Source organism: Furipterus horrens, unplaced genomic scaffold (assembly GCF_987537825.1).
Source record: "Furipterus horrens unplaced genomic scaffold, mFurHor1.1.pri manual_scaffold_7, whole genome shotgun sequence".
In the NCBI taxonomy this organism is placed as follows: domain Eukaryota; kingdom Metazoa; phylum Chordata; class Mammalia; order Chiroptera; family Furipteridae; genus Furipterus; species Furipterus horrens.
The window spans coordinates 143,326,546-143,338,626 of NW_028327177.1; the positions used below are offsets into that span (position 1 = coordinate 143,326,546).

General features: G+C 61.9%; 1 protein-coding gene across 1 annotated transcript in view; it reads right to left on the reverse strand.

Moving 5' to 3' along the window:
- The window catches only part of CNTN6 (contactin 6), a 122,382-nt gene that overhangs the window by 63,208 nt on the left and 47,093 nt on the right, over positions 1–12,081 (reverse strand). The window contains 2 exon segments of the mRNA XM_090283093.1: positions 491–694; positions 7,899–7,994. Coding sequence (XP_090139219.1) covers positions 491–694; positions 7,899–7,994 — 300 coding nt within the window.

A 12,081-nucleotide genomic window follows, 5' to 3' on the forward strand; every position in this document is an offset into this window, starting at 1 on the left:
ATTAAGGCTGGCTCGCGCTGCTTCCCTGGGCTGTGATTTTTTTCCTGGGCCGCCAGCCAGGTAAACAAAGAGGGAACAAAATTAGACGAAACTGGGAAAGAAAGGCGTAAAGGAAGAGCCGTATCACACGTGCACTGAAAAAGATATTAATTCAATTTGATAAGTTGGGCAGCACCCACTCGTGCCCGCGTGCACGCCTGCCGTCCCAACAAACGGCGTTGTTCACAGAGCATTTTCTAAGCCGAGGCTTGTTCTTGAGCCAGAGAGGGGACGGCACCGTGTACCCAGGGTCACGGACCCTGTACCTCGTGGGGGAGCTACAGAATGGTTTTCGTGTGGCGTTTTTGAAAATCCCTGATGTCACCCTCTTTGTGAACGGGCCCTGGACTCAGGTGAGGGGCTACCCTGACCCAGAGGGGAGCAGACAGCTGGCCTCCCCAGGCTTCCAGCCGCAGGCCAAGGACATCCCCAAGACAGCGGAGCCTCTTACCATCAGGGCGCTGCAGCAGCGGGGTGGGGGGGCCTCGCACCCCCCTCTGCGCCTCCCTGTTGGTGACGGAGCAGGTGTAGTTGCCCACGTCAGACGGCTCCACTTTGGCGAGGTACAGGTTGCCCGTCTCCTGAGAAACAAACCGCCTGCTGTCCTCCTGGACGTGTAGGGGGCTGTCGTTGAAGGTCCACGCGTAGGACAGAGCTGGAGAGAGGAAGGAGAGGTGTTACCCTCGCGGGGTCCGCCTGCCGCGGAGCGCGGTGCCCTGCTGAGCCGCAGTGCGAGTGAGGCTGTGCTCCGGGCGGCCCAGGCTGTGGCCTGGTGGCCTCGTGGGGTCCGCAGGCTTCTAACCAGACCCCAGTCTGGGTGACCGGTGATGTGGTCGTCCCGTCCATGCACCCCGGGAGGCAATGCAGAGCTGTGGCCGGTGGGGGTGACAGAACACCGCCGAGTCACCAAACTGTGGGGAATGGCATAAACGTCAGAGCTCCGGCGGCAGCCAGTTTATGAGGTCACGTGCTCTCCGCCACTCGCGGTGACCAAGCGGGGGATGCACTCGCATTGCCGGAGGCGTGGCAGGATTTATCTCCGCGACGCACGGGCGGGGGCGTCTGTTCCCGTGGACGCTCTGCTCTGCCCCGCATGCCTTTGATCTCCCTCAGACTCCAGGCTTCACGCCAAGAACGCACAAACGCAATGCACTGCTCACATGTGAGAACGCCCCCTGCGCCCTTGCCCTCCCCCGCCCCCCACCCCGCGGGGCCTTCGGGCGCCTTTGGCGTGTCCCTCCGGGTCTCTCATCGTCCCGCGGGGCCCCCGCTTCTACGTTTCTTTGCCGGTGCCCTTTGCTGCCTCACTTCCAAGCCTCTTGCTCTGTCTCCGCCAAACAGATGCTCAAAGCAATTTCATCTGAAACCGGAGGCGCCGAGATCACAAGGTTCCCTCCAACACGAGGAGGAGGAAGGAGGCAGCTCCGATTCCCAGGGGTCGATGGCTCCTCATCTTCGGAACCTTCTGTGAAACAAAGATGCTCTGAGCAAATCTCCCAGGTCGTGTCTCGGCTGCGGGACATTTATTCAGTAGCTACTGGAGAGAGGCACCGGCACCGGGTCTCTGAAAGCCAAGGCTGCCCTTTTCCTTAACCAAAATGACCAGGGGCCTCTCGTGGCCCCCAAACCTTTATTTCCTTTGCCCTGAAATCTCGGGACCCAAAGCAGCGATTCCCGCCTGTCCCCCGGCCCGCTCCCTCCCACCTGAGCTGCTAAAGCTTCCCGACCCGTCCCCACATCCACGGCCCTGCGATGCTCGGACGCTGCCTGCGGCGTGCGGCCCAGAAGGGGGAAGAGGACGTGGGGGGGGAGCACAGAGCCCCTTCCGTCCCCGCCTGTTCCTCTTCCCGACAAGCGCTCTAGCCCCTGAGCAGCCGTGGGGCCGGTCACGCTCCCACGGCGCTCTGTCCATAGGAGGGCGGCGGAGGCCTCGGGGCAGGCCCTCCGGACGGGAATCCCTTGGCTGCCCCCACCAGCGCCAGCCCCCCTCCTCCTCCTCCTCCGTGTCTCTTCTCCAGGCTCGTCCGTGCCTGCTACGCCCACCCTCCCTCGCCCTCAGACTCCCTTCGCACGCCCGAGCGCCACGCGTACCCAGTCCTTCCCATGCCTGGGGCCGTTGTTCTGTCGCCAGTGGAAGTGGGGTCCTCGTGGGGTCGTGGGAAAAGCGTCTAAGGGCCCGCAGGGGAGGGGAGGCCTGGGGGGGAGGTTTATCTGGGAGGGTTCCAACACCCCCCCCCAAGCACCCCGCTCTCAGAGAAGTCCGGTCCCGTCTTCCCCAGGCCCAGAAGTAGGACTGGGGCCCAGACGTCCTGCGCCGCCTCTGCAGTGCGTGTGGCTGTCCCGGTCCGGCCAGCTCAGGCCGTGCAGCCTGCCACGGGCCGCCAGAGGCCACGACAGCCACCTGCTGCTCCAGAGAGAGAGCGTGGAGAGGCGGGGCGGGCGCACGCTCCGGGGCGGACGCGAGAGCTTCTTCGTTAGGCCGATCACGTTCCCGTGGGCTTGGGAAGAGGCAGGCGCTGTTTCAGAGGAACCCACCACCTCCCCAAGCTTTCGCTGGCTTCCGATGCGCCCACCCGCGCCCATGTATTTCCTGGGTCCTCTGGGCGGGTTTTGTGTCCCCTGTCCGGTCTGACCCTTCTTCCAGGCTGGACTGACAGGCCTCTGTGGCCGCCATCGTGCCGACCTCCGCCCACACCCCTGACAAGCCCGCACCGCGGGGGTGGGGGCTGGTCCCTCCGTGGGGCAGACGAGGGGTGATAACCCCCTCGGGGGCAATGCTGCGCTCCCCTGGGCTGTGGGCAGCGGCAGCTCCCGAGGTGACCGTGCTTAACGATGCCTGACCCCCTTGCTCCCCCTTTATAAACATCCAGCTGCCAGCGGACCGTTCCCGCCCCCTGCTCCCTCCCCACTCAGCTCCGTGTCTCGGAACCTCGTGCCGCAGAATCACAGGTTAACGTGTCGTTCGAAATCCCCCCGTGTTCACAGCTGACGCTAGCGGGGGTGCTGCGCACTCGTGAAACCTCTGAGAAGCGACTCTCTCCACACCAGCCTCCCGGGCAGAGATGTCAGCGCTCAGATGTGCGTCAGAACGGCGGGGGGCCTGGGGAAACCGGAACTGCTGGCCCCCCCCCAGGCCCCCTTCGGCAGGTGGCCGGCAGGCGCCGGGTCTCCGTAGCTGACAGGGTCCCCGGAGACACTGGCCCTGGGGCTGGAGCGCCGCCCTGACGACGGCTGACGCCAGCGGCAGCTCAGTGTCCCCGCGGGAGCAGACTCGGGCGAAGCGCGGGGTTTGGGGGAAACAGTGCCCAGCCCTGGAGAATCCGCCTTCGGGGGCCGGGGGTGGGCTGTCCCCAGCTCACGGGCTGTGGGCTGTCCGGGACGGGAGGGGCCCGAGGGGGCTTCAGCCCAGCCTCCTCGCTGTCCAGGCGAGTGAGCAGAGGGGGGACGACCACAGCGTCTGCAGCGGGAACCCGGGGGCCCTCGAGGGCCGAGGACGCTGTCCCACGGCCGCCTCTGCGCCTCCTCCGCTCAGCCAGCCTGCGGCGGGGGCCTCAACACTTTGGTGTATTGTCAGCCGCTGCGGGCTCAGTTTGTCTATTTTTTAATGGGGAGTGACCCCCCGCCACCGCAAATTGGAAATTTAAAATCCTCCCCATTTGGCTTTCCTTAATTAAATGTATAATTCATGAGCTACTTCGCTTGAATCCATTGCATTTTTAAATATTCCTGCCACCATGCATGCCGATCCTCCGTCATTAACGGCTGGGGTGCCTTTCCCGGTGACGAGTCTGCAATCTCGTTAGAGCCCAGCGGCAACGGGCCCTTCCGGTCGCGCCTCTGCAGCCCGGAGTGACAACAGCCTCTGCGATTTTACTGCCATCTGAACAGCAGCCCCCAGGGAGCAACCGAGGCTGCACCCGCTGCTCCCCCAAGCACGCAGCAAACCCCGTGTCCCCGGAGCACGCCTGTACTGGCTTACAGCCCCGGCGTCTTGTCCCGTGATATCTGAAACGCAGACACGCAGGAGACGGGCGATTACACCCACTACATGGGACGCAGTTTTTATTGGAGGGGAAGCATCTCGTGATAACGGGACCGGGAAGGATGCGCCCCGGCCCCGTGGCTTCTCCTGGCTCTGAATGAAGGCAGACCTCAGCACCGGTGGCCTGTGTCTTGAAGCAGAAAATAAACGGGCGAAGACTTTGAAGCGTGGAGCCCAGAGTCAGCGGAAGCCCGCTTTGGAACGTTCCAGAACGAGTGTACTTTACTGCAAACGCTGTGCGGTGCTCCAGGGTCAGAGGCAGCCGGCTTTCGGCCGTAAATCACGGTTTTGCTGGCTCACTGGGCAAAGACTTAATCCAAGGAAAATAATTCCTTTTCTGGGTTGAAGTCGTTAATATCGGTGCTGAGCCAGAGAACGGCCCAGCACCTTTACGGCCACTCTGATTTGAGTCCCCATTTGTTCCACAATTACGGCGTGACCACCTGGGTTTTATCGATCTCTCCTGATTTACACCCTCCCGGCCGGGATCCTGGACACGCTGCCACGCGGCCCACAAAGCACCGCAGGTGAAGGCGGCGGAGAGCCTCTCACGGCCCCGTTCCCAGGCCTGGCTGCGCACTGGCCGATCCTGGGGGGTGGGGGGGTGAAAACACATCCCGCTTTGGGGAGATGCCCCTGCAGCCTCCGCTCTCGGGGCGAGGGCTGCTGGGAGAGGGCTCCCTATCCTCGGGGAGGCCCGTCCATGAAGGAAGAGATGGGCCCCCGTCGCGGTTTCCTGCTGGAGGGGATGTTCTGCCAGGAGCCATTTGGCGATGCCTTTGAACAAGCTCCACTCCTGCTGCTGGGACCGCGGAGCCAGGGGCGCCGCTGCACGCCCACGCCGTCACGGAGCGTATCCCGGGGCGGGAAGTGGATTAAGGGGGTGAGCACACGCCGCCCCTCAGAGCGGCGGGAATGGCTCCTGGACGCTTTGTTCCCAAAGACCACCTTTCCAGGGGCGCAGCCGAACACGCCGGTGTCTGTCTGGCATTATCGCTCAGAGGCTCCTTCTCTGTTCGCTTTCCGGGGCGCGACCTTGACCTTGACCCCCCCTTCCTAGAAGGCAGCGACCTGCCTGGGCGGTGACCTTCCGTGCAGGAGGCAGGGACATCCCGCAGGCGATGGCACCTGTTGGCCGGCTCACGCTGACGCCTCGTTTCCATGGGGCGGCGACCGGTCGCCCAAGGGGGGTTCTCAGCGACACCCTTTCCTTCTCCCGCGTCAGCCCTGGAGCCTTTGTTGCCGGGAAGTCCCAGGATGCAGCCTCGCTGATCGTGTGTCCTACTCCCATTTTAAGTATTTGTTTTTAAAATAAAACACAGGGAAATGCATTCGGCAGGGCTGCCTCATGAAGAAACGTTTGGCGAGTCTTTGTGAACACGTTAGCGGGACAGGTGTCCGGACAACCTCAAGTTCAGGGGGCTGTCTGCCCTGTCCCCGAACGGCGTGGAGACGTGCCGCCGCCGCCGCTGGGCCCTGGGAGAGACACCGGAACCTGAGCGTCCAGCCTCCGGGCCCTGCGTCAGCGTGGAGCCAGGGCAACCTTCGTTGACGCGAAGCCCTGGTACTACCCCCAGGGCGCCTCTGCCGCGCGCATCCAGGGTTTCAAAGGATCTGCACGGCAGGGTCTGCTCCTTCCCGCCCCGCTGACCCCTCAGGCACGGCGGCGACTGCCCACCACGCCAACGCGAGCCTTCGGGGAGTGGAGGGCGAGGAAGCATGGCTGTGGAACGTGGCAGTTGACAGACTCCTAAAACGACGCCCTTGACCCCTGACCCCGCTGCCCTGTGAGTGGGGTCAGAGAGCACGCCCACACCTGGGTGGTTCCGTTCGGTTAGGTTAGAGGGCACAGCAGGCTTGAAGAAAGTGACCCGATCGGACCCGCTGAGCCCCGACACAGGACGGGGTGCTGCCCGGCCCGAGACCGGCCCTGAGAGGGAAGCGACGTCAGGGAGCCTCTGTTGCTGGCTTTGAGGGTGGACGGGGACCTGCTGCTAGACACGTGGGCATCCCCGAGAGGATCACAGTGGCCTTCAGCCTCCGGCCGGCGAGGCCACGGGGACCTCAGTCCCACAGCTGCAAGGGCCTGAGCTCAGCCACAATCCGAGGGGCGGAGACGTGGGGTTTTCCTCCGACTTCCCAGAGAAGAGCGCCCTGCAGTCGTGACCGTGGGCTTAGGCCGCGAGGACCTGTGCCCAGAGCTCGGCCACACCGACCCGAGACTTCTGGCCCAGGAGCCGTGTTCTCGCTGGGGGCGCAGCTAGCCGTCCTCGGTGGTTTGTTACACAGCGATGGGAAACTGTCTATCGATCTATATATCTACCGATCATCTGCCTATCACGCATCCATCCGTGCAGCCATCCTAAACCTGCCGCGGAAGACAAATTGCAAACACAGAAAAGGCTTCTGTGTCTCTGGAGTGGGCCCGTTTTAACCGGCGGGTCTGGTCTGAAGGTCATCCAGCCGACATGATTGTCTCTCGACGTCTTTCCCGGCACCATTCACCTTCACGAGACGGCAAGCCCGGGGAAGGGAGAGCAAGGAGCCGTTTTCGGGCGGGCAGAATGCCAGGCTACGCTGCAATAATATTGAATTAAAGCATTGTTAAGTGCCAATTAATTTCCTTTTCTCTTTGTATCTGTATATCCTTACGCTTGGGTGAAAATGAAAAGGATGGAAAAATATTTCCAAGGCTTTAAAGAGTTATAAATAAGATCTGGTTTAAAATTAGGGGGGCGGGAACTGCCTTCATTTCGTTTTTACATATTTGTCATATTTGTTTTCAAAGCCCTCCCGTGACGGAGGGAAGACCAGCTCTGCCAGGTGCCGTGGCGGGCAGGGCCTGGGTCAGACGCTCGGCTCCTCTGCTGACCGGCTGCGTGGCCGTGGACAGGTCCCGAGCCTCCCTGCACCTCGGCGTTCTCACCTGCAAAACAAGACTCCCCACTGCACCCCCACCTCGTGCAGCGTGAGGGTTTTAAAGAGGTAAGAACAAGGAAATGCTCTGCAGGTATTCAGGTCTGTGCTGCGTGGGCACCTGCTGTTAGCATGAGGCCGCCTGGAACACAGCTGGCCGGACACGGGAGTGCGCCCAACGAGGGGTCTCTGTGACGTGTCTGCACGGTCTCCTCCCGGCTCCCTGTTGCGTGACAATCTACCCAACTTATCAAACCTTGAGGGATTTGACGAAACGTAACCCCCAGGGGGAGAGAACCGGTGGGCGGTTTAGGACCCTGGACATAACCCCCCCACAGAGACAGCCCTTGTGGCCTGATTCTCCCGTCGCTGGAAGGCACTCTGAGTTGGCGCCATCCAGCCTCGGCTTCCAGCCGTCAGAGGGACGCTGCCGAGAGGGGTGTTGGAACCGCTGCTCCGCGGGGCCCAAGGAGGAGCGGGGACAGCCTCAGCTTCCGTTCCTGAGCGAGGCCTCGGTCACCACACCGAGCCGTCGGCCCTCATCGGCTCGTCACCGTTCCGACAGCCCGGCCGCCACTGCATCCTCTGAAGCATCTGTGTCCCCGGTGAGGAAACTGAGCCTGAGGGACTGAATGAACTGTCCCGGTGCTGCCGGGTGACAGGCCCAGACCACAGCCAGGACCCTCCGGGGTGTGCACGGCCCCATCTCGGGGGCAGATGTGTGGACTGGCTGCTCCAATCATTGTTTTGAAAGAAAGGATCCAGATGAGAACTGTTTGCAGGCTATCGGGTGAGCCTGGAGGGTCTCAAGGCCCCTCTGCCTTGATGATGGGCCGCCCCCGGCCCAAGGCCTGCCGTGACCACGTGGACGGCGTGACCCACAACCCCCCCCCAGCCGTACCTCCGACGTGAGCGGGGGCACCACAGAGCAGCACCACGCCTTGGCCTTCTCGGACGGACACCGGGCTTCTCGCTTTGGTTTCAAAGTCGTCGAGATCTTGGAAAACAAAGAAGAGCAGGTATAGGACTCGTTATTTTGCAGAAAGAATCATTTTAAAGAAGACCCTTAAACTAGTTTTATTGGCAGTTACAGGCACCCCGACCTGACGGGCCTGGAGAGGCAGCTGAGGATTAGACAGAGGACGTAAGAGAAGCGTTTGCACCGGCGCCCGCCCCCGTGGGCTCTGACTCTCCCAGCAGCCTGGAGCCCCCGGGACGCCTTTCAAACCCAGCCCCCTCCTGCCTTCCCGCCCAGGAAGGTGCCAGGGGCCGGCGCACGGGCCGTCGGGGGCACCCCCGGGCAGGGCACTGCACCCAGGTGTGGACGGGCAGTGTGGGGCGCGCTCCTGCCGCCGCGGGAGGCAGGGAGGCAGGGATGGAGGGCACTCTGTGTCTGAACCGATGAGGAGGAGAGTGTCTTCCCAGTCTGTCCTGGCCCTTCTCAAGGCCGCCCTGCGTCTTCTGTGGGGCGCTCTCCTTTCCTGTCACGTCCACGAATCCGGGGGTTCGGTGTCGGAAGGGAGCCCATTAGCGACCCCGTCAGCACGTCTATCCAGGGGGAGCTCCCCCTCCCTGGGAGAGGGTCACCGGCCTCCAGGAATGGCTGCAGGGCTTAACTGCTCTAAACCTTACATTTTTCACCTAAAAAGTCCCCTTTTTCTTCCATCAAGTCATTTGACACATTTGTATGGAACCCCAAGTAAAGGACGGGGAGAGGATTACGGGCTGATGATGTGTCAGCAACACAGCAGGACACGCCTGCCCTCGCCGTGTCTCCAGTCTCACAGGAGGCGTGGAGGAGCAGCTCACACACACACACGCACACACATGCAGCCACACATGGTGGGACGCGTGGGGTGCAGGCTGCGCGTCACCTCCTGGGTCTGTCCCCCTGCCGTCCGCATCACGGACGTGCACGCAGAACGTGCCTTTCTGGCCAGAGGGTCCGTTTCCCACGCACGGTCGGCGCAGGGATGCGTGGAACCCCTGCCAGGGATGCGGGGCAGGAAACCGCCACCCGCCCGCCACCACCCAGGCTGCTGAGGACCGGAGCGCTCTGACTGCCCAGCCGGGGCCCTTGGCCTGCGGCCTGGAGGTGGAGCGGGAACAGGGGCTGCGGCTCTAACTCATCACACTGGAGACCAGAAATCAGGACATCCTGACTCACACGAGCGCGATGTTAAAAGGCCACGGGGGCGAGAGGCAGCCCGGAAACTACCTAACGGTCCAGCGGAGCTGAGGCGGACTGAGGTCGGATGTCGCGGCGTGGGAGGCCGTCAGGGATTAGACGGGACGCACTCAATCAGAGGGCTGCCCCAGCGCTTCTTGGAAAGTGAGTCATACGGTAAAAATAAGAAGAAGAAGAAGAAGCAGCAGCAGCTAAATGTTGCTATGATGCTGCCCCATCCTGGGAAAATAAAGTAAAACGCAAACGTGAGCACGTTGCTGAGCTGCTGTGGAGAGTCTGACTGAACGGCCTTTGCTCCTTGGTTTTGTGAGGAGAGGGAGTGGGAGGGTGGACGCGAGGATTATTCCGTCTTGACTCTCTCCCGTCTCCTCTAAAACACTAAAGACGGCGGGTTCTGTGCGTCCTTAGGTTTGCGTGTTTCTAATGACTTTACCGCGATGTCCTTGACAGTATTGGTGGGGTTCGGAGGCCGAGCGGGGTCCTGCCTGGGTCTCTCCACTGGGCCTTCTCCACGGCCAGTGCCCGGGCCACGCCTATGTCACGCGTGAGCCTGGGCTCAGAGGACGGGCCGGGTCCAGATTTAAAAGAATGGCGTTTACTAGCATGTAGGTGGCGTTTAGAGCCATGCAAAGGGATGTTATCCCCACGGGGTGACTCTTAAATTTTTAAAGATTTAATTTATTTATTTTCAGAGAGAGGGGAAGGGAGGAAAAGGAGAGGGAGAGGAGCATCACTGTGTGGTTGCCTCTCACTCGTGCCCCCAACCGGGGACCTGGCCCGCAACCCAGGCCTGTGCCCTGACTGGGAATCGAACCGGCGACCCTTTGGTCTGTAGGCCGCCGCTCAATCCACTGAGCCACAGCAGTCAGGGAAATTGTTGGCATCAGCAATTTGGTGGACAGTCATCTAGGACCGACCACTGGAAATGTTCCATATTTAGCAATAGAGAGCAGAGGCCCATGGAGACAAGGAGGGAGGGAGGGAGGGAGGGAGGGACAGGACCCCATGTTTAGTCTTCCGTGAGGAGAGGCCGGAGGGAAGCCCTGCTTCCTATTTTCGTCCTTCCCATTCCTGCTCAGGAGAACGTAGCTCGGTGCGAGGCCGCTCCCCGAGACGGTGTCACAGCCTGTAATACTGGGACAAACTCCCGTAAAGCACAGAGGGGACCCGAGCACGCTGCCCTTATGCTCAGAGCAGGTCCTGCCGCGCCGGATGCTGTTAAAGACCCCGGCCGCCGGGGCCGCGCTCGTTAATCCACTCTGATGGCCGGGGCTCCTCGAACCCCGTGGTTTTATTTCTGGTTTTGGAGGAAGCATTTGGCAGGAGCAGCCGCCAAAACGTAGTCACGATCAAGGCTCGGCTCCAAAGACCGGCAGGAAGTGCCTCACAGCGGCCCGTGAAACACGCGTTAGAAGATCCCGGGGCCATATGCTGGCTCCCGGAGCAGCCAAGGTGCAGAGGGGGGCGGGGGCCCCCACGATGTACTTGACATTCAGTCCAAGCAGTGCCGCGCATGGCGATGTCGGGTCGCAGCTGCCACACGGAGGAAGGAATCTCAGCGCCATCGAAGCAAGAAAACCGAGCATTTGCTGCGGAAGCCGGAGGCCCACAATCGGAAGAGGTGCTGGGTGGCACCAGCCCCACACGGCGGGGAGGCCGAGACTGCGCCCCCAGTAGCCAGCAGGGAAGCGCGGGGTCCCCAGGCCCACAGGCCCGAGCCAGGGGGGCAGCAGCCGAGGACAGGGAACCCCTCAGCAGGACGGCCCTGGGCTTTGGGGAGGACCCCGGGCAGCTGGGTTGTCAGCGCCCGGACCCCAGTGCTAACCGGCCTTCCTCTCTCTGCCGGGCACGCGCTGCTTTAATTTCCTCCAGTGCCTTAAACCTTTTCTTTCTCTCTTTCCTTAATATGCCAAGAACAACCCTGCATTCCAGATACTCTGTGGAGAGTTTCTGTGACCCCCGAGGACGGCCCTGGCACGTAGGTGTCACCATCGCCTTCATTTAACAGAGGAGACTGAGGCGCAGAGAGGAAGCGGCACTGACCGAGGGCCGCCAGATTCTGCGCGGCAGGACGGGACTGAGAACGAGGTCACCTGGTCTGGCGCCCACACGCTCGATCCCCGGGCGGCCTGCCTTCCAGATGCCAACCGGGGTCTCCCGGCCACCGACAGAGTGTGCCACCGGCGCACGCTGTCACTCAGTGCTGCAGACGGAGGAACCAAAGGGTAGAGCTGAATGCCTTTCCAGAGCTGCGCACATCCCCGCCTTGGGGTCGGGGACACTGTATTTTTAGGGTTCGGGAACAGCTCTGTCTGATACCCTCATCCTCCGAACCCTTGGTTTTACCTTCCCAGGGGCGTTTCTTGATTCATCCCCACCTTCCTCTTTCTTATCTTGACCTACATACAGAGATGCACCCCGTCCACACACACACACACACACACACACACACCAGTGACATGCATCTCTGTTTCTGCACCTTGTGGCCTGTCAGTCCTTCCAATTGTGTAAGGTTCTACCCGGACACCTTACCACCCAGTGTTGGATATGCTGGTCCCAGAAGACCCCCAGCCCCTACCCTGTCGTGCATGCCTTCACCTCCTTCCCCCCCACCCCGCTCTTCTACACCCTCACACTCCTGTCCTCTCTCTCAGGAGCGGGGGAACCAAAATGCTCCCACCCTCCTCTGCAAAGAAGTGACCTGCCCGCAGCTGCCGTGGCTATGCCCTTGTCCCCACGGCTGGTAAGTAGAGGAAACAGGTACAGCTGCAAACCGGGGCCCTAGAGGGCATCTCCTGCACCACCAGCCGGACCCCAGGCTCCTAGCCAGAGCCACACCCAAGACACACGCCTGGGAGCTGCCCCGCCCGGAGGTGTTGCTCGGTTCCTCCCGGTG